The 26732-nt window shown below is 36.5% G+C and overlaps 1 protein-coding gene and 1 long non-coding RNA gene across 3 annotated transcripts; one reads left to right on the top strand and one right to left on the bottom strand.

Annotated features, from left to right (window-relative positions):
- Positions 1-389: 389 nt before the first annotated feature.
- kif5ab (kinesin family member 5A, b) lies at positions 390-26497 on the bottom strand. 2 transcript variants are annotated; one of them, XM_051897938.1, is made up of 29 exons: positions 26075-26497; positions 19690-19777; positions 19432-19505; positions 19166-19270; positions 19017-19065; positions 17013-17068; positions 16032-16119; positions 15393-15517; positions 14415-14519; positions 14162-14310; positions 13938-14086; positions 12185-12378; positions 12004-12072; positions 11552-11758; positions 11062-11208; positions 7753-7941; positions 7507-7624; positions 7316-7365; positions 7134-7240; positions 6941-7042; positions 6795-6855; positions 6132-6203; positions 4673-4777; positions 4255-4471; positions 3235-3397; positions 3089-3150; positions 2971-2998; positions 2779-2893; positions 390-1970 (listed from the first exon to the last, which is right to left on the bottom strand). In XM_051897938.1, exons 1-28 carry the CDS (start codon positions 26201-26203, stop codon positions 2806-2808), a joined length of 3096 nt encoding a protein of 1031 aa, XP_051753898.1. In that variant the 5' UTR covers positions 26204-26497; the 3' UTR covers positions 390-1970; positions 2779-2805. The 2 variants fall into 2 exon arrangements, with proteins under 2 accessions (XP_051753898.1, XP_051753899.1); XM_051897939.1 differs by having other exon boundaries at positions 12185-12357; positions 26075-26496.
- Positions 14414-18917, top strand: LOC127514769 (uncharacterized). Its single transcript, XR_007930700.1, has 3 exons — positions 14414-14555; positions 15345-15556; positions 18192-18917. It is a non-coding gene; the product is annotated as an uncharacterized LOC127514769 (long non-coding RNA).
- Positions 26498-26732: the final 235 nt, after the last annotated feature.

Below are 26732 nucleotides of genomic sequence, written 5' to 3'. Positions count from 1 at the left end.
GCTGTCACTCTACTGTATATACAGAACCAGATTAAAACCGTTCATTCAGTTGTTGGCCAGACAATTTTTAAACGAAAAACATTTTTTCTTACTATTATTTGAATGTTTTCCTAATTTGCAGCGATGTTGATATGGACACTTGAATGATGTTAACACATTTTTGATCTTATATTTTTGGGGAACACTGAACTTTTTTCATATTTCTCTACTCCAAACGGTGGTTTTCACAGCAATACCATTTTTGGTTCCCCAAAGAATCATAGTTTTCTTAGTGTGAAGAACTTAATAACTTTTTGTGGAATGAATGTTGAAGGTTCTTCACGGAAACATCAACGCCAGTAAAGAGCCTTGATTTTTAAGAGTGTAGATTCAGAAAACACTGACGTTCATGAACTGGATTCTCTTTATTGAAACGTTTTTAATGGAAGGTTCTGCTACAGGCCTGTTTGTCCATCATGCATGACAAAATCAAACACAAAAAGGCAAATTATAACACAAATCCTTCATACAGATCTTCACCACACATGTGCCATTATTCATTTTAAGCAAGATGATGCACAGAATCTCTTCAAAACTAGTTAAGAAACTGAATGAGATCTTAAATAACGTTATTTTCCCAGTTAAAGATGGTTAGAAACGGCCCACATGTATATAGTGATGCATTATATCTTTATGAATGTATCTAATCAACCTATTCCTGCTGCACGAGTTACTATACAAGATTCAGTGAACGGTGCAAAATGACTGAAATCACTTACAGAACCTTTAAAGTGTTACCAAAAATATATATTCTTCTCATAACCTGACTCTCTTATCCTGACTGACAGATCAAGATGTGTAGACAGGTCAAAGGTCAGACCATACACACACACACACACACAAATGTCTCAGTATCTGATCAGAGTTCACACTAACTGATGTGACCGTGTCTGATCACGTGTGTGTGTGTGTGTGTTGTTTCTCACACATCTGAATTTATAAAATGTCAAGATAATACTTTCTCAACTCCATTTATGTTGTATAAAATCCTGATTCTAGGAACAATCTGATCTACTAAGAACTGAGTAGAATTCTTAATATTTTTAATCTTTTATTATCGAATGTCTCTTATGGAAGCTTGTTTCTGCCACAATTTACAAAAATGAAAAAGATAATTGCAGCTTTTTCTCAGAAATGTGAGATAAACTCGAAATTGTGAGAGAAACAGTCGCTATTACCTTTTTTATATTTTATTCTGTGGCAGAAACGAGCTTCAGTACTCTGTAGAGTTTGTTATTATAGGTGATAATAAAGTTATTTTCTTTATCCAACGATACTGATAACACAAATAATGCATACAAATCGCAACAAAAGCTACTCTGTCGTTTAAATATGAGTATAAAAATAGTTACAGCTACAGAAAAATAGCTACAGAATTTCATCATAACGCACTAATGTAGACGATACCGCATCAGACTGATTCTGGGTCGCTCTCAGGAAACACATTTCTCTCATATCGGATGGTTTTTTCATTAGAATATCTGCTAATTTGCATGTCTCATTTATCACTGAATTTTGCATTTTAATTCTGCATTTTCTCTCGTATATGGACATTGCCTATTTAATAATGATTACAGTGATGCTGCTAGAAATTATTATTGTTTATTACTGTTGGTACTAATATGTTCAATTAACGTGTTCCTGAAATGTTGTGACACACACGACTGTTTTCTGAGAATGACCCGTCTGCTGATGACCGCTCCACCTCGTTCATCTCACTGTTTTCCTGCTCATTTTGCAGCAGAAGCTCTTCATCACTGGACTACATGCAGTCGACCGCTTCTGTCAGTGTCTGAAAGCTGAATTTGAAGTTATGTGACGGATTCGAGTGAGCTGACGGTTCATATTCATCACTGGAACTGCAGGCAACATGCATATATATATATATATATGTATATATATACAGAGGAGAATTCAGAAGTACAGGTCGCCTGGAGAGAAACAAAAACAACACGGTAAATTTTACTTATCATATTTAATCACATTAATTTAATAAATTATTTCTAAATTATATTTATATAACAAATATTTAATATTGTGATTAAATATATTTAATATATTGTATTTATTAATATAATAACAAAATTATAATAATAATATTTGAATTATATTTATAATGTAATATGTTGATATATTATTAAATATATTCAATGTATTATATTTAATAACATATTTATAACATTGTAAATAAATATATTATAATTATATATTTTTATTTTATAAATAATTTATTAAAATACTAAAAAAATTAATAAATATAAGTAATACATGACATATATATTATATTATTAATTAAAGTTTTTATAATTTTATAAATAATTAAATTACTAAAAATATTAAATATAAGTTTTTTTTGTAATTTTAATTTGTGTAATTTAATAAATTATTTATAAAATATATTTAATGTATTATACTTATATTTAATAATGGATATCTTACATATATATATTTCATAATTTATTAAACTACTAAAATATTATTAAATGTGATAAGTAATACATTAAATATATTTAATAATATTCCAATAATTTAATAAATTATTTATAAATTATAATATTTAATAATATAATTATATTTATAATGTAATATATATAATATTTAATATATTTTTTAGTAATTTAATAAACTATTTTTTAATATAAAAATACAAAATACCATGGTATATAGAAAAATAGGACAGTATTGCTATTTGACACATCAGAGCTGGTCCAGTGCTTCAGTAGTTCTGGGTCAGTTCACCTGACAGTGTCGCTGTACCGCTGGTGTTTAGCTGGCGGCGGGCGGCTCTTGACCAGTGTGTTTGTGCTGGAGGTCATCTGACCGCTCATCAGTGACGGACGCAGAGCGACACACACTGGAAACACCATCAGAGGCAGCTGAAGTTATTACAGTTACAGTATGAGCTTTACAGTCACACACCTGCACGCTTACCTGTTATCATTCACATCTCTGCCATTCCCTGTTAAAATAAGTATGAATATGTATTAATATACTGATAACGAGTACAAAAAATAATGAGAAAAGTAAAGATGGCGTGAAGCGTCTTTACCGTTGTTGGTGGTGTTCAGTTTGTGTGTGGAGCTCAGGTGTCTCTCGTCCGCTGACAGCGTCCTGTTCACATGAGGAACACACACACGCCTGACATCAGCGGTAGTGAAAATACAGTCAAACATAATCCATGAACACGTTACTCACTCGCTGGTCAAACTGGACTCGGTTTTGGCTGAAGTTAATTTGGGTTTTTCACTGGCGCTGTTGAACATCACATTGCTGAATGTGATTGGCTCATCTCTGCTGCGCATGAACATGTGATTGACAGGTAAGGAGGCGGGGTAATGTCCTGGACGAATCGGTTTGGCTGAGGGCAAAAAATACAGTTATAACTGTAATGATAATATTATATTTATGTTTATTTAAAATATTATACACATTAAACATTTAATGCATTACTTATCTGTTTAATAATATCTTTTGTAATTTAAGTTATAACATTTTAAAATTTAGTAATATTATATTTATATTTATAACATATTTATTTATTATATAAATGTTATTAAATATATTTAATGTATTATATTTAATAATATTTTTAGTAATGTAATTTATACAATCATATTTAGAATATTATATATTTATCGTAATAAAATGTTATACATGAAATATATTACTTATATTTAGTAATTTAATATTTTTCTTAAATATTTAATATTATAACTATATAATATATATATTATTAAATATATTTAATGTATTATAATTATAATAGTTTATAATAGTAATTTAATACATTTTTAAATACGTTTTTATTTTTAAATCTTAATATTTATTATCATTTTTTTCATGGTTTGAGGAATCATCAATATATCAGTAACATTATATATCATGATACAGTTCATTTGTGCTGAAATTTAACAAAAATTGTATATATATTATCATGTGATAATGGCTATTTTTGGCTTATCCAGTGAATAAAATGTAATAAAATATTATCATATTATTATTCTACTCCAGTATGATCCCTCTTTAGAAACTCAGACACCCTTGTGTAAAAGAAGTGCACTTAATTGAACTGAATAAGTCTAATTCAGTGAATAAAATACTTCACAAATGAACGGATGATGCTTGAGATTCATTTGGTTTACTGCCCAGAAGAGACTAATGGCCGGCCACCAACCCAGAAATAGCCATGCAGTGCATCTTGGGAGTTGGACTGACCGATAAGAGCAGCATGAGGCCGTCGGAACGGGTTTCTGGCCCTCATGACGTCTTTGATGCGCTCTACTTCCTGTTGGTAGCGGCGCCGGTCCTTCATGGCTCCTTCTTTAGCCTCGGTCAGCGCGTCCTCCAGCGCCCGAACCCGCTCGGCCGTCGAGCGCAGACGCTTCTCCAGCTTCGGAAGCTCGCAGCGCAAATCTGCGTTATCACGAACCAGCTGAGCGAGAGAGAAGCACAATCAAACAAAACACAATCCTGCAGTGGAAACAGTCAGGCGTGATATTCACTGGACATGAATTCATGTCTCTCACATCCTTCAGATACTATTATAATACAATTAATAACGAGAAAACAAGATTTTTGTAAAAAATGTAACTGTAGTCAAGGTGAAGAACAAGAGTTAACATATTTAACTAACCTGTTTGTGAACTTTTGTAAGCTGTTCCAGGTTGTTCTCGAGAAAGGAGATCTTCTGTTTCTGTGTTGAACAGCCACCGCTCTCATCCGGCTCCAGCTCAGAGCTCTGAAACACGCACAAACACGTTCATAAACGCCATCGACTGTTCGAATCGAACACGGTTTTGTGGTGGTTAAGATGTAAATAAAATCAAACGCACCTTTCATTATTATATATTACAGTATTTTTAAAACATGCTTCACACACTCTAAAAAATGCTGGGTTGAAAATGGACAAACCCAGCGATTGGGTTGTTTTAACCCAGCGGATGGGATGTTTTAACCCAGCAAATGGGTTGTTTTAACCCAGCGGATAGGATGTTTTAACCCAGCGATTGGGTTGTTTTAACCCAGCGAATGGGATGTTTTAACCCAGCGATTGGGTTGTTTTAACCCAGCGAATGGGATGTTTTAACCCAGCGAATGGGATGTTTTAACCCAGCGATTGGGATGTTTTAACCCAGCGGATAGGATGTTTTAACCCAGCGATTGGGTTGTTTTAACCCAGCGAATGGGATGTTTTAACCCAGCGAATGGGATGTTTTAACCCAGCGATTGGGTTGTTTTAACCCAGCGAATGGGATGTTTTAACCCAGCGAATGGGATGTTTTAACCCAGCGAATGGGATGTTTTAACCCAGCGATTGGGTTGTTTTAACCCAGCGAATGGGATGTTTTAACCCAGCGAATGGGATGTTTTAACCCAGCGATTGGGATGTTTTAACCCAGCGATTGGGTTGTTTTAACCCAGCGAATGGGATGTTTTAACCCAGCGAATGGGATGTTTTAACCCAGCGAATGGGATGTTTTAACCCAGCGAATGGGATGTTTTAACCCAGCGAATGGGTTGTTTTAACCCAGCGAATGGGATGTTTTAACCCAGCGAAAATTACTATATGGCTGGCTTAAAATCAAAATAATCAAAAGGTGAACATTTATTAATAAGCAATTTAATAAATGTTTATTACTCATTTATTAAACATATTAATAAATGTTACTTTCCAACATACTTTAGGTTTATTTTTTAAACAATAGTTGAGTTAAATAAAACTACCCAGCAGGTTGGGTCAAACATTTAACCCAACCACTGGGTTAAAACAACCCAATCACTGGGTTTAACCGAACTTAGGTTATTTAACCCAGCATTTTTTAGTGTAATGTTATAGTTAATGCATTAACTAATGTGACCTTACGGAGCCCCTAAAGGGACATGGCAATGGAAAAATTATATTTCAATGTTTTTTCCTTCATGTCCCTTTAGGGTCTCCGTAGAAACTTAAGTTTTTGTGTGCTAAAATCAGCCATAATTTAATTTTTCATGACATTTTCCAGCAGCTCAGCATGTTTTCGTCGTCCCTCGAGCTCTTTAATCTCAGATGATTCTTCATGAGTCTCTCGTGTTTCAGGTGTGGACGAACGCACCCGTTTAACTCGAGCCGTGAGGTCCTGAACGAACAGCTTCCTCAGATTGTGGAGCGTCTGCAGTTCACGAGCCTTTAAAGAGAAACTGTGTGTCAAACATGTCATTATATTTCATATTCTTATAAGAAACAGTTCTTTTGAACTTTCTATTCATCAAAGGGTCCTGAAAAATAAAATGTATCACAGTTTTCACAAAAATACGAACTGTTTTTAACATTGATAATAATCATAAATGTTTCTTGAGCAGTAAATCATCATATCAGAATGATTTCTGAAGGATCATGTGACACTGAAGACTGGAGTAATGATGCTGAAAATTCAGCTTTGATCACAGGATATAAATTACACTTTACTATATATTCACATAGAAAACAGCTGATTTACATTGGAATAATATTTCACCATTTTTACTGTATTTTTGATCAAATAAATGCAGCCTTGGTGAGCAGAAGAGACTCTTTCAAAACATTAAAAATAACCTTGCCGACCCCAAACTAGTGTATAAAGATGTACTAAAGTCCTCGTTAAGCACTCTTTAGTTTAACTAACTGCATTTAGTATTTAAACTATACTATATTTTAATTGAATTGTAAATAACATGCAATTAAGTGTCCAAAACATTACATTCAGTTCTTGTTAAACGTCAGAAGGGCAGATACTCACAACGGTCTCCTCCAAACCCTTCATGTCCTGCTTGGTTTGCTCCTGTCGTTCATGAAGATATCTGCAGACACAATCCCTCAGCATCAGCTACAGCAGTGTTTATGAACGTGTCCTCATGATTTCAGTCTTTCTCACTGGAGTCTCACCTGAGCTCCTCCAGCTGTCTGGATTTCTCGTGTTCGCGTTTCTTCAGAACGCTGAACTCGACGCTCATCTGCTCCAGCTGCAGCTTCAGCCTCTGATTATCACTGAACACAAACACACAAACACACGGTTACACACGTGACGGCGCTCAGAGACGGACAGCGAATCATTGAGAGGGTTGGAGACGCGTCTGACTCTCTGAGCTCGTCGATGATCTTCTGTTTGTGGTTGATGTCGTCGCGCAGACGGCCCAGCTGCTTGTGCTGCGGCTCGCGGTGAACGTCTGCTTTCTGCTCCGCTTTCTGAGACACAAAAATATAAATAAACATCCTCACAGCAGCAACAGATCACCCACACCAGCAATGAATTAAAACTACCTTCACGTTTCCAGACTCGTCAGTGTCCAGCGGAGTTTCCTGACCGCTGTCTGCAAACATACAGACAATAACTTTACAATCTGAATTATATATAACATTATAATATAACATAAAATGACCTTTAGCCTCCTGTTGTACGCTGTATACCATGGTATTACTAGGGTACATTTTTGATGATAGTGTGTGTGTACCTGCGGTCTGTAGTTTAGCGAGCTCTTCACTCAGACAGTCATAGTTTTCTTCCAGTTGTCTTTTCTTGAGTTCCATGTTCTGCATGTATTCGGTCAGAGAGCGGATCTTCGCTTCATGCTGGAACACACACACACACACACACACACACACACACACACACACACGCAGGCTTTGGCATCTGAACTGTTTGCATGTGTATTTGTGTGTGTGTGTGTGTGTGTGTGTGTGTGTGTGTGTTTCCTGACCTGTGATATGAGCAGCTGACAGGACGACAGCTCTCGGCCAGTCTCCTCCATCTTGCGGTGACAGTCGGACTGTAACGTCTCCAGCTGTCTGCAGCGCTTCACCACCGACTTCAGCTCCGACTTGACTTTGCTCACATACACTCGCACCACGGCGTATTCCTCCTCCAACACACCCGACAGGTCACACGGCTGCCGGAGAGACTTCAGCTTTACTTTAGTCTTTCCAGTAACTTTTGTTTTATTAAAGAATCAGTTCACGGAGAGATTAAAATTCTGTCATTATTCACTGATAATCTTCCCTTCAGATATCATTCATAAATAAACCAGCAGCATTCTGATCATTCAAAATCACTTTTCAGAAGTGGATGACTGTTATGGTGCTTTAATAATACTTTATGGTGCTTTTGTGTATATTGACAGACATAGATAATATCCAGCTAAGAGGGAATGTTCTCAGAACGTTCTGGCAACGTTCTCTCAATGTTATGAACAAACATTCATCCAGTAACATTAAACGTTTGTTTGAAGTTATCTGGTCTTTAATAATGTTCTCCAAACGTTAGCACAAAAACATTATTTATATATCGTTCATGGAATGTTTTTCTGAAACGTTTCAGTTGGATGTTTGTCTGACATTTTTTAAATGTTTCTATGTGTTTCAGAACATTCAGAGAATGTTCAAAAGTAGCGTTCTAAAGTAACGTTCAAAAGTAGCGTTCTAAAGTAACGTTCAAAAGTAACAATCAAGTAACGTTCAAAAGTAATGTTTAAAAGTAACATTCAAAAGTAACATTTAAAAGTAACAATCAATGTTCAAAAGTAACGTTTAAAAGTAACGTTCAAAAGTAACAATCAAGTAATGTTCAAAAGTAACGTTCAAAAGTAATGTTTAAAAGTAACATTCAAAAGTAACGTTTAAAAGTAATATTCAAAAGTCACGTTTAAAAGTAACTTTCAAAAGTAACAATCAATAATGTTCAAAAGTAATGTTCAAAAGTAACGTTTAAAAGTAATAATCAAGTAATGTTCAAAAGTAACGTTCAAAAGTAGCATTCAAATGTAACGTTCAAAAGTAACAATCAAGTAATGTTCAAAAGTAACGTTTAAAAGTAATATTCAAAAGTCACGTTCAAAAGTAACGTTTTAAAGGTAACGTTCAAAAGTAACAATCAAGTAATATTCAAAAGTAACGTTAAAAAGTAACAATCAAGTAATGTTCAAAAGTAGTGTTCAAAAGTAACGTTTAAAAGTAATGTTCAAAAGTAACGTTTAAAAGTAATGTTCAAAAGTAACGGTTAAAAGTAATATTCAAAAGTAACGTTCAAAAGTAGCGTTCAAAAGTAATAATCAAGTAATGTTCAAAAGTAACGTTCAAAAGTAAAATTCAAAAGTAGCGTTCAAAAGTAACGTTCAAAAGTAACAATCAAGTAATGTTCAAAAGTAGCGTTCAAAAGTAATAATCAAGTAATGTTCAAAAGTAACATTCAAAAGTAACGTTCAAAAGTAACAATCAAGTAATGTTCAAATGTAACGTTCAAATGTAACGTTCAAAAGTAACGTTCAAATGTAACGTTCAAAAGTAACGTTCAAAAGTAACAATCAAGTAATGTTCAAAAGTAACGTTCAAAAGTCACGTTCAAAAGTAACAATCAAGTAATGTTAAAATGTAACGTTCAAAAGTAACGTTCAAAAGTAGCGTTCAAAAGTAACAATCAAGTAATATTCAAAAGTAACGTTCAAAAGTAACGTTCAAAAGTAGCGTTCAAAAGTAACGTTCAAAAGTAATAATCAAGTAATGTTCAAAAGTAACGTTCAAAAGTAGCGTTCAAAAGTAGCGTTCAAAAGTAATAAGTAATGTTCAAAAGTAACGTTCAAAAGCAACAATCAAGTAATGTTAAAATGTAACGTTCAAAAGTAACGTTTAAAAGTAGCGTTCAAAAGTAACAAGTAATATTCAAAAGTAACGTTCAAAAGTAGCGTTCAAAAGTAATAATCAAGTAATGTTCAAAAGTAACATTCAAAAGTAACATTCAAAAGTAACGTTCAAAAGTAACATTCAAAAGTAGCGTTCAAAAGTAACGTTCAAAAGTAACGTTCAAAAGTAATGTTCAAAAGTAGCGATCAAATGTAACGTTCAAAAGTAACAATCAAGTAATGTTCAAAAGTAACGTTCAAAAGTCACGTTCAAAAGTCACGTTCAAAAGTAACAATCAAGTAATGTTAAAATGTAACGTTCAAAAGTAACGTTCAAAAGTAATAATCAAGTAACGTTCAAAAGTAACATTCAAAAGTAACAATCAAGTAATGTTCAAAAGTAACGTTCAAAAGTAACGTTCAAAAGTAGCGATCAAATGTAACGTTCAAAAGTAACAATCAAGTAACGTTCAAAAGTAACGTTTAAAAGTAACATTCAAAAGTAACAATCAAGTAATGTTCAAAAGTAACGTTCAAAAGTAACGTTCAAAAGTAGCGATCAAATGTAACGTTCAAAAGTAACAATCAAGTAATGTTCAAAAGTAACAATCAAGTAACGTTCAAAAGTAACGTTTAAAAGTAACATTCAAAAGTAACAATCAAGTAACGTTCAAAAGTAACGTTTAAAAGTAACATTCAAAAGTAACAATCAAGTAATGTTCAAAAGTAGCGATCAAATGTAACGTTCAAAAGTAACAATCAAGTAATGTTCAAAAGTAATGTTCAAAAGTAACAATCAAGTAACGTTTAAAAGTAACATTCAAAAGTAACAATCAAGTAATGTTCAAAAGTAACGTTCAAAAGTAGCGTTCAAAAGTAACAATGAAGTAACGTTCAAAAGTAGCGTTCAAAAGTAACAATCAAGTAATGTTCAAAAGTAACGTTCAAAAGTAGCGTTCAAAAGTAACAATGAAGTAACGTTCAAAAGTAACAATCAAGTAATGTTCAAAAGTAACGTTTAAAAGTAACATTCAAAAGTAGCGTTCAAATGTAACGTTCAAAAGTAACGTTCAAAAGTAGCATTCCTATAATGTTTGAAGAATGATACAATGGAATGCTCCCTTAATTTTCACACAACCAAGGAAAAAACATTTAAAAAACTGGATGTTTTGAACGTTCAGAAAACATTCAGAAATAACACTTTCATAATAATGACAGAATATTCATTTTGGGATGAATGATTCCTTTGATGACAGCTTCGTAATTGATTCTTTTGTTAAAATTCCCGATTTTTTTATTTCTGATTTTACTTGTCAATTTTTCTTTTTAATCTTGTTATATGTATTTTATATGGCTTTTCTTCAGAAAACCTCATGCGTTCACACACTCACTCACCAGTCTGAGGTCACCGTTTCCCAGTATGAAGCTGAAGTCGTTTAGATCCTTCATGAGGGTGTTTAACACCTCAGTGATGCGTTTCCTCTGCTGGCCGCTCACTTCCTGTAGCCGGGAAAACTCCGCCTCCAAACACATGAGATCCGACTGAGAGGAAGACAGAGAATTACATCTGAAATGAGCAGTGTGATTAAATATTCACTGTGTGTGTGTGTGTGTGTGTGTGTGTGCTGGATCAATGGCAATATAATTACAAGCTCAAGGATGGCAGTTACGGCTAACATTACAGAGGATATTTATATTGTACTATAAATCAGACTTTTACTGCTCAATTAATACTATGCAACAAAGCAGCAAGTATAAAATCATTTGACAACAGAACTGCAGTGCGCTGGTGTGGACACTAATACAGTTATGGTTATAGTCGTCTGTATAGTTGTTGTTGTGAACGGGCGTTAGGAGGTGCAGTGTTTTGCAGTGTTTGTCGTACGGTTTTCTGCGCCAGCTCCTCGGTCAGTCGTCTGTTATGAAGGCTCTTGTCTTCGGCCTCCTGACTCTTCTGGTCGTAGTTCAGAGCGAGTTCCTCCAGTGCCTGCAGAACCTCCTTCACCTCGGCCTTCGCGCTGTCGCTCTCCGTCTGCAGACGACTCAACTCGCTCGTCACACGCTCACCGTCTCCACGCGACGACGCCAGCAGCTGAACACACACACACACACCTATTTTACACAACAAGACTGAACTCAAATCACCCTCTATGATGAAGTAGTTTGTCTCAAAGCTTGTCAACTGTTCTGCTACAGACTCAAAAGTATGTACTTTTTCTTCACAGAAACAGAGCGTAGTATGAGTAGGCGAATTAGGACGCAGCAATAGTGAGTCAGTAGAATATCTGAATAAAGCATTACCACATTATGCTTTTTGGAATTCAGCAAACGTTTTACCTCTTCTTGATCCAGCATTTGCTCCTTCAGTTTCTCCACCAGCTGACACTGTAAATTAATCTCATCATCCTGTCAGAGAGAGAGAGAAAATCAATCAGAAAGCCAATTTTTCCGTGCATCGACTACAAGCTGTGTTTATGAGTGTGTGAGTGTGTGTGTTTGTGAGTGTGTGTACTCGCACCTTGTCGTCCAGTTGTTTGTAGAGTTTGCGGATCTCTTCCTCATATTTGCGCTGGTGTTCCTCTGGGATTGGCACACACACACTCGGACTCTGATTGTCTAAAGCAGCGTCTTCACTGACATCAGATTCCACAGGAATCACAGCCATCAGATCCAGCGGAGCCACTGATTCACCTACACCATCATTTACTGTTACTATAGTAAAATATTAATGCAGTTTTTAGGGTTCTCCTCTTTTAGAAATCATGTATTGTAAATTTAGTCGAATTACCTTGTTTTTACTACAGTTTTACTTCAGTAACCCTTACACTGCTTACTTCTAATGTGGAAGTACCATGGTACTTTTTAGTACTTTTTTAGTAAGTGGTCTAAAAACCATAGTATTACCATGGCAGATGGCCATTACTCTGGTGGTACATACTATGGTACTTTGAAAACGCTCCAGCGCCACCAACTGTCCAAAATTGCACTCACGTTTATGCAAATAACTTTTGAACTGTAAGAAACAAAATTTTTTTTTCCTCTGATTCCTTGGCTCAAGACATTCGATTGCACCCTATGACGCCATTTTCCGTCATTAAAATTTCTCCGCCATTTTGAATTTTTTTCGACCTCCTCCTAGGCCGTTGCTCAGATTTATATGAAAACTGAACCAGATCATCTTCAGATCATATTGACAAAAAGTTGTGGAATTCAAGTAGATTTCTCAAACCATTTTCAAAAACGCGTGAACGAATTTTACGTAGCGCTTGTGAAAATAGACACAAGGCTCTATCTCCTCAACGCTTTATCAGATTCAGACCAAACTTCGTCCATGTCGTCACGAGCATGACCTGAGGTTACATGCTGTGTTTCTCTGCAGCGCCACCTACTGATCTGGAGATACGAAAAATGCGTATTTTTGCTTATAACTTCTGAACGGTTTGTCCAAAAATCATAAAAGTGGTTGCATTAGTTTCAGGGCGTCATGCCAAGTTGATTGATATCGGCCATTTTAGGTGTCAGCCATTTTGTAGTAAAATGCTGTATAATGCTGTATATAAACGTATCGTTACGAAACTCGGTATGAGTCATCAGCACGATGCCCTGAATGAGTCTGAGAAGTTTCGGACCAGCGCCACCTAGTGGTAAAACATGCTTATAACTTTAGATGTGGCTGACTTATTTTCACAGGAATCCCGTGAATCCTTGCCGAGTCCAACGATACCAAACATGCTAGGTTTCGCCTTATGGTTAGTGTAAAGTTGTGATTTAGCGTTTAAACAACATTCATGAATATCTTCGAAACCGTTAGTCCGATCGAGATGAAACCAGTGTAGGAAAATCAAAAACATAGGTCGTTGACTAAATCCTAATGGCCAAATGTCAAAATTTTGATAGTAAGTGGCAAAAAAATGCACTCAAAGTCAGGTGTGGGTAATATTTTATGTGTTCATACATACATACGTCTATAACTCCTAAACGAAATTAGGTATTTTCGCCAAATTTGACAGACTTATGTATGGGGGCACTCTGAGGACACACAAAAAAAGCGGTGGGACTGCGCCACTTGTTGGTGCTATAATTGAACAATATATAAAATAGGCTCTAACTACAGTACTGTTGGTCTGATTGACTTCAAAATTGACATGCAGTGTGTGAGTCATTATGACATTGTTGGTCTGTAAAACCACGTATTACCATGGTAAATGTCTGATGAATCTACAACCATGTTACTTTAAGGTCTAAGAGAGAAATAAGGTGTATGTTCTCACCGTTACGCCAGTGGTTAAGCTCCGCCTCCAGTCTCTGGATGTTCTCTTTCAGGTTCTTGTTCTTCTCCTTCTCTTTCTCGTATTTCCTCTTCCACTGCTCCGCTGTCAGCTCCAGGTTCACAGACGCCGTGTTCTTTATGGTCTTTGCTCTGAGAGAGATGGAGTGTGAGTGTGTGATGTATTTGCGAGCATGGCTTCGGCTCTGTGTGTGTTTGCTGTGTTACCGTTGTCCGAACATCAGGGTGGATTTGGTCTCGGCATCATTGAAGGCTGAAGGTGAGCAGCAGATGAACATGGTGGTTCTGCAGTTTCCGCCCAGAGAGTCCTGCAGGATCCGCGTCATCTTACTGTCCCGGTACGGCACGTGAGTCTTCTGCACGACAGAGAGAACTTACTGAGTTTAACCTTTGATTCTGACTGGGTTAAGGCTATCTAGCCGTGGCTTTAGTTGTATATGCAGATGCTGCTGTGACTCACGGTGCCTTCGGCCAGAGCTGATATAACGTTTCCCAGCGCCGACAGAGACTTGTTGATGTTCTTGGCTTCATCCAGAACGGCTCCCTCCGCACCTGTCTTACTCACCTGACCGACAGACAGAAAACATAACACAAGCTCGGGGTCAGTAAGATTTTCTTTTTTCTTCAAGAAATTAATACTTTTATTCATCAAGGACGCATTAAATTGATCAAAAGTGACATTAAAGACATTTATAATGTTCTATTTCAAATAAATGCTGTTCTTTTGAACTTTCTATTCATCAAAGAATCCTGAAAAATAAAATGTGTCACAGTTTCCACAAAAATCTGAACTGTTTTCAACATTGATAATAATCAGAAATGTTTCTTGAGCAGCAAATCATCATATCAGAATGATTTCTGAAGGATCATGTGACACTGAAGACTGGAGTAATGATGCTGAAAATTCAGCTTTGATCACAGGAATAAATTACACTTTACTATATATTCACATAGAAAACAGCTGATTTACATTAGAATAATATTTCACTGTTTTACTGTATTTTTGATCAAATAAACGCTGCCTTGGAGAGCAGAAGAGTTTTGAATATCAGTTGTGTGTGTATATATATAAATATATATAATTATTAGAATTTGAATAAGAGGGCAGGATACACTAAAAAATATTTTTCAAAGTTGTAAATAAATCAAAGGTTATAAATCAAATAATACTACTATAGTCTTTCTACTTCAAAATTTCATGTTTAATTCAATGTGTTTGCTTTTTGCTTCTTTCTAATTAATTGTGAAATTTACTAGGAATTTTCTGAGTGAAAACTGTTTCTACACAATTTGACTTTGATATCTTTGTCATGTGACATTAATGGGATGTTTTTCTCCAGTAACGTTTGTGACATTAATGAGATCTCTGTGTGATCGTTCTGTCCTGCAGGTGGACACACTCCTGTGAGGCTGAAGATGTCAGAAACACTCAAAGCACCTTCTCGCTCCCGGCCAGATCCACCAGGTAGAGTTTTCCACAGAGCTTCTGCTCCGTCTCCACGTGCTCCTGTTTGATGCTGATGAGGAATATGCTGTGACTCCTGGAGCTGTGTTCATTCATATCTGACACACGACATCACAGCAGTCAGATCAGCACCACAGGTGACATTACACTGAATCATTCTTCAAACATTAAAGGATTGTTACTTTTGAATGTTCTCTGAACGTTCTGAAACTAGTAGTTACATTCAAAAAATGTTAAATGTTTAATTTAAAAAACGCTCCAAGAACAATGTATAAGTAACGTTTTTCTGCTAACGTTTTGAAAACATTATTAAAGACCAGAAAACTTTGAACAAATTAATGTTCTATTAATGTTACTGGAATAACGTTTGTTCATAACTTTGAGAGAACCTTGGCAGAACATTCTCTGTTAGCTGTTACCCTTATAGTGCGTTCGTAACCATCTTTACTTCTACATTTACATTTATGCATTATATGCAGATGCTTTTATTCCAAAGCGACTTGCGTTGCACTGAAGGTGTACATTTGATCAGTTCATACATTCCCTGGGAATCGAACCCATGACCCACAATGCCTCTGTAATGAACAGTATTTCTGGGTTAGTGACACTCACTTGTAACAGCGACGTGACGGTTCGCTTTTCCCTCGTCAATAACATCCATCACTTCATCCGGGCTGGAAACAAAACGTTCAGTACAGCCCTGTACACACACACACACACACACACACACACACACACACACACATATGATACAATAATATATAATACAATACTATACACTGTAAAAAAAGAAAAATCCATAAAAACGGATAATGAACTGGCAGAAAATTACCAGGACATTATCCAGTAATTTTACTGACATTTCCATTAACCCTGAAACACAGAGCAATGAAGTTCAAAATTCAAAATACATTTAAAACACCTGTAAAAAATAAATACGGATAATTCTATTAAATTAATACAGTACAGTGTGCCCTATTTTTATTGATTTTTTTTAAGAGTGTACAAAATATGATATGGTTTTATGATGTTATGCTACAATAAGATATATGCATATAATATTAAATATGATAATAAATCATGTATGATAGGGAATATGATACAATACGATATATGATACAATACATGACATGGTTTGATATGACATGATACAATATTATGACACTTCACATATTTCATATGATACGATACAATACGATGTATCTTATATTGTAGATATGATATTGTATCATATAAATCATATGATCTATGATATATAATACAATATATAGTATTATATATAATATACCATATGAATGGGAATAATATCTATCCTACACTACACTGTGAAAAAATAATTTTTGAAGCATGAAAAAAAAAGAAAATACTATTTCAGTTTTTTTATTCACTGTGTTACTTGCCATTTCTTCGTAATTGTGAAATTTAATTGCAATTTCTGAGTGAAATTGTTTCTACAACAGTTTTTTTGTGTGTGTTTTTATCGTATTTATGCAGTTTAGTTTCAGTAAATGCTCTTTTTGGATGGGAGGAAGTTTGAGATCTGAAGGGAGATTTGAGCTCATGATCAGTGATGTTCAGCGTGATTCAGCTCACCTTCACATAGGGAACTCGGTTCTTGTCTTCATGAACGGACAGGTTTGTCTTACTCACTGAAAGAAAGAGAGGCAGATGAGGGAGAACGAACAGGAAATAACAAAGAACAACAACAAAAAAGAAACAAGTTTGTTCCCAAAATTAAAATTCAGCCATTCCAAATCCGTGTAACTTTACACTGAAATCAAAGAGCATGTTTCACAAGATCAGACTATTTCAGTCTTTCTGCTTCAGTGTGTTACTTGCTGTTTCTTTGTAATTAACTGTGAAATTAATTAGCATTTTCTGAGTGAAAATTGTTCAAATGTTCTTCAGTGCATTTCTTCTGTGGAACACAAACAGTGTTCAGCATGATGAGGATTCGTACTTTCAAGCTTAAAAAAGCATCATAAAAACAGCCTTTTTTTTCAGTCTGTTTCTCACACAAATAACTTCAGAAGACTTGAAATATGCTGTATAAGTTCTATAAACCTCTGTTTTTATGATGCTTTAAAGGTGTTTCGTCTGTCTTCATTTATTGCATCACTCTTAAAGGTTCGTCAGGCGCTTCATATTGAGAATCTTTTAGATGTTCCATCATGGGATCATTTTATGGATCTTTTTTTTTTCATTTTGATGACATTTTATGAATTAAACGGCTTGTAAACATACTGTACTACTAGAAAATTGTAAATAACCGGTTAAACATGAAAGTATTATGTGATCGTTTAACACATTTCTCCTTATATAAACCTTTTTGGCATAAAGTTTCTTTTTTTTCTAAGAGTGAGAGCATGAACTTTCTCCTAAACATCTTCTTTTGAAGGTCTGGAGTGACACGAGGGCCAGTAAATGATGACACAGTCTTCATGTTTGGCTGAATTATTCCTGTAATGAGCACATGCAGATCCACAGCACGGACAGACCTCGAGTTTATTATGACAGAAACGACCCTTCGAGACAGACGCGCTTCTAATCAGATTAACACACACACACACACACACACACACACACACACAGAGAGAAACTTCATAGGAGTCGCGGCAGATATGAAAGCGCGTATATGAACGTCAGTTTCCTTTTAATCAAATATAGATACAGCGAGACTGACGTCATCTCGCTTCATATTTCATCTCCTCAGCGCCTGTCGATCTGTATCTGTGTTTCATTACTCGTCTCTCTCTCTCCATCTGTCCGCAGGTATTTTCCCAGATTGCTCAGTGACTCAGCAATCACAGCGGAATACAGATGAGCAGCGGCGGCGTTCCTCCAATCAGAATGCAGCAGCTGTGACTAAAACGACACAGATGGACGTGTGTATGTGTTCACACACTCTCATCTGAAGCTCACATGCTGAAATATGAGGTCTCAGCTGGTGTGACACTGTTCAGGACTGAGCGTTTTGTAAGATTTTTTAATGTTTTTAAAAAGTCTCTTCTGCTCACTGAGACTGCATTTATTTGATCAAAAACAATGAAATATTATTCCAATGTAAATCAGCTGTTTTCTATGTGAATATATAGTAAAGTGTAATTTATTCCTGTGATCAAAGCTGAATTTTCAGCATCATTACTCCAGTCTTCAGTGTCACATGATCCTTCAGAAATCATTCTGATATGATGATTTGCTGCTCAAGAAACATTTATGATTATTATCAATGTTGAAAACAGTTATTTTTGTGGAAACTGTGATACATTTTATTTTTCAGGATTTTTTGATGAATAAAAAGTTCAAAAGAACTGTATTTATTTGAAATAGAACATTATAAATGTCTTTACTGTCACTTTTGATTAATCCTTAAAAGTATTAATTTCTTAGGTAGTGTACATAAATTGTAAATGAGCACTCATCCATAAGTACATTTCATGCTCTTTTTATATCCAGTTTAAATAAATTATACCCAAAAAAAATAAATAATATTAATGAGTTTTTAATTATAGCAAAGTCAGTTTGAGAGAAAAGGCTTTGAAATGATTCTCTGGAGTCTGTATTTAGGTCGACCTGAGACACAATATACCGACTCACCATCAAGTAGGTCACGAATCTTATCCATGTAGATTTCAAAGTAGGAAACCTTGGGAGAGAAACGAGAACAGCCAATGATGTGGAATTATCTGAAACCTTTTAATTTCCTCACCAGAAAACAAAACAATCTGTAAATGACTTTTTTGTACCTTAATGTGGAACTCCAGGTTTTCATCCATGATGTAAATGTGGTTGAAAATGTCTTCAGCAATCCTCGGGATAATTCCCCTTCCGTTAGGATCATGCAGTTTTCCCTAACAGAGAAAGCAGTAAGAACACTTTAATGATGCTTTTTCAATGTGAACATCCTGCTAAACACTGTGTTTCACAGAAGAACGAAAGTCACGACACGAGTATATGATGATAAAATCATCTTTAATAATAAATAAACAGGGCTGTAGAGAAGGTGTTTTACCTCCATGGTGTAGGTTTTTCCAGAAGATGTCTGTCCGTATGCAAAGATGGTGCCGTTGTAGCCGTCCAGAACATCTGAGGTCAAAAAGAGATGAGAAACACTAAATCTACATGATGAAATCTAGTGATGATTGAACTTAACACCACAAATCAATCATTTTTGTTTATAATAAATAATGTATGCCTCAAGATATTTGGACAATTATTTTAGATTTTGGAAGAATTTTGGAAGAATCAAATCACATTCAGACACACTGACCTTTAACAATCTGTTTGGCACAGCTGTTGTACACCTGCTCCTGTGTGCAGTTCGTGGGAAAGACTTTATCAAAGACATACGGCTTCCCCTGTAAGACACAAACACATACAGATATAAACAGACATTTATCTTCAGATGTGTCAGTTTAACATCAAGAGTCACCAGAAGTCAGTCATTGGCTGAGAGATTACACTAAACCAATGATGTGAGATTGAGGCGGGAACATTCTGTGTTCAATCCAAATGATCCAAAATGACAGATGGATGGATGGATTGTAGTTTGAAAATACCTCACAAACACACACACACACACACACTCAGTTTTGCCTGTTATAATTAAACATGAAAGCAATTAGAGCTGAAGCAACACACTGCAACACACATGATTCACATTAAGCTTCAGTCAGTAATTAGTCCCTCTGCTGTTTCCATGAGCTTTAATTGATCCTCAGAAGAGCATCAAAGTCTCCAGAGCAGAAAAACACCTGAAGAGTCTCACACACACACACACACACACACACACACACACTATATCCAGCAGGACGCAGACAGCGCCGCACATCAGTGATGACAGAACACTTAACCTCGCCGCTCTCAGAGAAAATAGAGCGTCGCACTGGTGGGTTTACGTCTGTCTGTCTGAAGGAATCATAACGAGCCTCTTAAAACAAACACACACGGTGTTTACGGTTTAAGCTGCTGTCGAGATGAGATAATCAACACACGTGTGTACATCAACACAGTCTGTTTTAATCATCTTGCAACTGCCCAGAGTTACACAGGAAATGAAATTAAGAGCAGATTGAGGAGCGAGAGAGATAAAACATCCGCAGCTGAGCGTGGGGGATTGTGGGATACGCTCTAATGGCTTCAGTCCAGCAGAGCTCAACTATTAACATTTACCTCTTTATCAGCTCCATCCATCCTTCCCTCTCTCCACTGCTGCTGTTCACTTATGATCATGTTTAGATAGATAGATCTGTTCTGAAGAGAAACGAGCCGCACACACTGAACAGGAAGTGAAGGGCAGAATGATGCGCACTGGAAGAGGACAGCAGCAGATCTCAGAGGAGGATGTGATCTGAATGTCTGTGTGATTCTGAACAGAAGAGCCCAAAAACAACATCAAGACTTTGAAACAGGTCCTCTTTAAAGTTCAGCATGTGTCGCCCTGCAGTGTTTGTGCTCCAGATAAGAATGATCTTCGTAATAATGCACATCATAATTGTTAACAAAAACAGGTTTTCTTCTGCTGTGATTGATGGACGTGATTTGAGCTGTGTATCGAGCAGAGCTTGTTTTCAGCAGCATTATTGAGCTGCAAAAACACCCAAACTCTCAGCTAATTTCACTCCTCTGTTTTCTGCTGCATTCGTATCTTTCTTTTATCTCTGTGTTTCATTAAATCCTCCAGCGGTTCGTCTCTCCAGCAGATCTGGTGTCAGAATGAGTCTCACACAGGACAGACTTCTTAAACGAGGATGGTGAAGGTCACTGACGTTCTAAGACGAGTTCTGAGCTTTTAGATTCACTGAAGGTTAGAGACGAGAACAGAAGAATGGATAGAAACTGTCTGCAGGATTATATTGAGCTTTAATACTGTGTTTCTGCTGCAGAAGAGCTCTGGCTTAGTTACCACACTGAGGATAAATTATAAAATGCGTATCAGGAGTGTGCTATTGAAAATTACTACAAACTGAAATTTAATTTACATTCTGGAGGAGCAGCACATTTACATGCAGATACTCATTAATCTACCCGAAATAGAACCTAAACCACAGACGGCAGCTATAAACGGCTTCAATTATTCCCTTGTCTTGATGTTGTTTTTTGGGCTCTACTAGTTGATTATTTTCCTCATATCCTCCATTGTTCAGCTCCTCTCTTCCCAGTCTGTCAGTAACGCTCTGTTTAGTTCCTGTCTCTATGAAGCCCCTCCTTCTGAAAAGCACAATGTGCTCTGATTGGTCGACTGGAGCGGTGTGTTGTGATTGATGTTTGGGAAATGTCCCGCCCCTTACCATAACTGCCAGTTTCAACACACTACTAACTAACTCAACCAGGCCCCGCCCCTTTATTCTGCGCATAAATTATTTAAATATTGTGACGTGTTCGTTCCCGGAAGAAAACTCAAGATGGAGGCGTTTCAGGGAGACACTGATGTAGAGAATACAATACACATTAATAAGGATAAACATGGAAAAAAGCAGAATAGGTGCTCTTTACATCATCTGAATTCTGAATACTAAACATAAAGTGTTTTGTGTGTCTGTCTCTGTGCGTGAAACTTGGATCAAGCCAGAAATTCTGAAATTTTACGATATCAACAATATAGGTTTATAGGGTGTTTTTAAACACGTTTTCTGCTGAGTTCAGCGTTTGCAAAAATAGGAGCTGTAATCTGGGTCGCAGCATTGCACGGCTGTTAGGAGTATATTGAGCTTGAATTCACACAACTATCCTTTAATACGGGCTCTGATTTCAGCTTTAGTAGACGAGCAAAAATACCATTTTTTTCTGAGGCTCTTTTCTTACATTAAATCTATTTGGCTCCAGACTCTTGATACTGGAGCATTTGAGGTTTCATTAATTATTCATTCAGTGAGGCATTTTCAAAAAGAGAGAAAACAGAACAAATCACCAATTCACTCAGACGTCTTATTTACTGCACTGTAGAAAATTGCACATGAAGTGGAAACATCTAAATTAACTGCTTTTGTTCAAGCCAAAAATATTATTTAACACGACTGAATTAACATGCCTACATTAGGTTACAACAAAAGTCATTTTTAAAGTGCCCTTATTAATATAGTGTGTAATAGAGCTGAGAAGCTGAAGTGCAGATAAAGAAAGTTTTTGTCTTCTAAAAGAAAGAATCGATTCTGAACTGAAATGAGTCGTCAGTAATTCAGTCTCACTTCCTGCTCAACCTACGTAGGTTTATAACTAATTTGCATAATGCCAGCCCATTGGCTGCCAGTGAACAGTGTCTCTTTGCCCCGCCCTCAATCACTGTAGTTGTATCTAAGACTAGAAGAGTTTGTTTCATGTTGTTCATGTCGAGAAGATGCGTTTTCTCTACTTTGATGAGATTGATACGGTAAAACCGACACCATCGTTACTGTTCGTATCACTGTGAATCAAGAGCTGAGATTCAGATATGATAATGAGCGTTTGGTTTCTGACCAATCACAGCAGACTGAGTCATCTGACCAATCAGAGCAGAGCAGCTCTCAGAAAGGCGGGGTTTAGAGAGACCGAATCCTTGATCAAACTGTTTCAGACACAGAGAAAAGAGCTGATGCTGCAGTGGATATTATGAGAAAATTAAAGTGTTTTTGACCTTGAATGAATGTGTTGTAGGAGAATCTAAAACAACATTAGGAACCTTTAAAGGGGTGGTTTATTATGATTTGACTTTTTTAACTTTAGTTAGTGTGTAATGTTGCTGTTTGAACATAAACAACATCTGCAAAGTTACGACACTCAAAGTTCAATGCAAAGGGAGATATTTTCTTTTACAGAAATCGCTTTTTAAATGGCTGGTAGGGACTACAACGAGCTTCTTCCCGGGTTCGTGACATCACTAACCCTAAAATTTACATAAACCCCGCCCCCGAGAACACACAACAAAGGGGGCGGGGCCATGTTGGGCTGCTTTAGAGAAGAGGAAGAGTTGTTGTAGTAGAGTGTTGTTGTCATGCCGTCATTTTACGCCGGACTGCTTCACAAACGAGGGTCAATTCAACACAAAAGATTAACATGACGGCACATGCTAGTGGATGAGTTGAATCAACTCCACAGCAACTACATAAATTTATCCACTAACCATTCAGAAACGTCTAAAAGTTGTAACTTCTTCCTGAGTCTCTCCATCAGTGTCGACTCCGGTTTGAACAATGTAAGGCTGAACACCGTTACTGACAATCCTCATTTTGGCTGCGTGAGATTCTCCAGCTTTGTTGTTGTTGAGCTGTTAAAGCTCCGCCCTCTTCTGGAAAGGGGGCGGGAGCAGCAGCTCATTTGCATTTAAAGGGACACACACAAAAACGGCGTGTTTTTGCTCACACCCAAATAGGGGCAAATTTGACAAGCTATAATAAATGATCTGTGGGGTATTTTGAGCTGAAACTTCACAGACACATTCTGGAGCCACCAGAGACTATATTACATCTTGTGAGAAGGGGCATTATAGATCCACTTTAATATAGCATAATAGGGGCACTTTAAGGGTCCTACATCTACATCTATCTGGAAGGTAACACCAACACATTTTGACATTTTGACAGCGACAGTGAAATTTTACCAGGTTTTCTCTGACATCAACACACACCACACACATGTCTACTGTACAGCTGCACTCTTGACCACAGACCAGACAAAGCCGTGTGCATGACACAGTGTCTCTTTCAGGTTGTATGCTGCATGCTTTTAAAGGCTGTGGACATAATCAAAGCCGACAGCTCCTTCCTCAGACTTCTGATGCAAGTCAGGATGTGAATCAGTCGAATAATAATATCTGCACAAATGACACTCGGGAGTTCAGCAGTGCTCATTTATCTCGATGCTTCACTAATGAAAAACCTACCCGGCCTTGAAGACAGTACGAAATGAAAGCGAATGCAGTGACATTAAAGTTTTCAAATTTTAAAGTTTGTAACAAAGTTTCTGCACAACAGGAATGACCCATTTATCTGTGTATGCCTCACACACACACAGATTTCTATCTATTTCTACAGTTAATGGACCCCATTCACTTCCATAGTATTTTATTTCCATAATATGGAAGTCAATGGGGTCCATCAACTGTTTGATTACCCATATTCTTCACAATATCTTGTTTTGTGTTCAGCAGAATAAAGAAATTCATACACGAACGACATGAGGGTGAGTAAATGATAATCTCTTTAAAGGGTTAGTTCCCCCAAAATGAAATTTCTGTCATTAATTACTCTCCCTCATGTCGTTCCACACCCGTAAGACCTTCGTTCATCTTCAGAACACAAATTAAGATATTTTTGATGAAATCCGAGAGGTATATGACTCGTCCATAGACAGCAATATAATCAACACCTTCAAGGTCCAGAAAGGAACTAAAGACATTGTTAAAACAGTCATGTGACTGCAGTGGTTCAACCTTAATGTTATGAAGAGACGAGAATACTTTCTGTGCGCAAAAACAAAACAAAAATAACTTTATTCAACAAATTCGTCTCTCGTCAGACTCATACTCAGTTAACGCAGTTCAGCACTTCCATGTTTACGTCAGAACGCTGACTCATTATTGGCCGGCTCCTGTGTCAGTATCACACCCGTGTGTCGTGCTGATCATGTGATCAGCGTCGGCCAATTCTGAGCCAGCATTCGGACGTAGAACCTGGAAGAGCTGCAACGAAAATAGCGTAGCGTAGTCGTTATTTTTGTTTTGTTTTTGCGCACAAAAGTATTCTCGTCTCTTCATAACATTAAGGTTGAACCACTGCAGTCACATGACTGTTTTAACAATGTCTTTAGTTCCTTTCTGGACCTTGAATGTGGTAATTTCGTTGCTTTCTATTGAGGATAGATTTCATCAAAAATATCTTAATTTGTGTTCTGAAGATAAACGAAGGTCTTACGGGTGTGGAACGACATGAGGGAGAGTAATTAATGACAGAATTTACATTTTTGGGTGAATTATCCCTTTAAGTCTAAAGTTCTGGAAGAACAGGATTAATGTTATCATGATTTCACTGTGAACTGAAGCCAGATGTTTGCAGCAGCTGATTTCGCATCAAGATTTCGCTGCTGTAGATTTTTTTGGAGCAGCTGAATTACTAAATAAACCTTGATTTAATACAGTTACATCGTAATCCTCATTGGTGCAGATCACCCACAGAGAGTTTTTTACTGTCAAATCATGAGTCATAATTACAGCACATAAAACAACATTTATTTCAGACTGTCTGAGATGGAGATGGATGGAGTTTTAGCAGCAGTGTGTGTGAATGTGTGTGTGTGGGTGTTTATGTAAATGAATATAGAGGAGACATGGAGGACAATTCCAAGATGAATTTATAATAATGTATATATATATATATATATATATATATATATATATATGAGAGAGAGAGAGAGAGAGAGATGTATAGATGCTTTTATAAGCACTTGAAGTTCTGATTCTATTGTTTTGTAGGTATTTATAAATTCATGCATAAATGTGTGACACAAATCTGAATTAATCAGATGATCAGTATGCAGTAGTGAGAATTTCATTAAAAATTAACATCACCATCTGGAGGAGTGTGAAAATGAAACTTTGATAATGATCCATCTGCGTCAATTTACTGACAAACAACTTGCTATTTATAAAATCTCAGTCAAGAGGAAAACTTGCACGAACTCACCCCAATGATGACAGTGTCATCTCCCTGAAATGCGGGAATATATTTGTCTCCACGGAGGATTTCGGACTGATTCAGGGGTCTGAAGCGACACAACACCCTGATGTTGCATTCTGCGCTGTTCTCAGCCATCCTGTGATGCTGCACTACAGGCTCCTTCAGTGTTCTTCAGATCTGATGCACACAGTCCTCTGGAGATGAACAGATTCACTGATGAATAATCCGTGTGATGAGGAGCGCGCGCAGTGAACGAGCTGCTCTGTCGCAAACGCGCATCAAAACATTCTGCAGACAGAATCCGTCGTTAAAACATCAGACTGGAGTGTTTGTGTGAATGTCTCTCTCGGGGTTGTGTTGTGAGTGTAATTAGTGCTGCAGATGTGCAGCAGCGTGATGCTGCAGGGATACGGAGACACACGCGCTTGGTACCGCGCCTCTCTGATTGGTCAGTATTTGACAGGGGGCGGGGCGTGTGCTGTCAACATATTTTAGCCAAAAACTACTCTTATATATATATATATATATATATATATATATATATATACCATAAATAAATACTTTCAAATATATAAAAGCAAATTCATATCAAATTTATATCAATTAAAGAGGCTCTTGAAATTAAATTTTCCAATTATTTTTAAATGCAAAAACTTGGAGCCAT

The sequence above is a fragment of the Ctenopharyngodon idella genome, chromosome 6 (genome assembly GCF_019924925.1).
Source record: "Ctenopharyngodon idella isolate HZGC_01 chromosome 6, HZGC01, whole genome shotgun sequence".
Classification (NCBI taxonomy): Eukaryota; Metazoa; Chordata; class Actinopteri; order Cypriniformes; family Xenocyprididae; genus Ctenopharyngodon; species Ctenopharyngodon idella.
The sequence above is the reverse complement of the archived record's forward strand: the minus strand, read 5'-3'. Positions and strand labels throughout refer to the sequence as shown.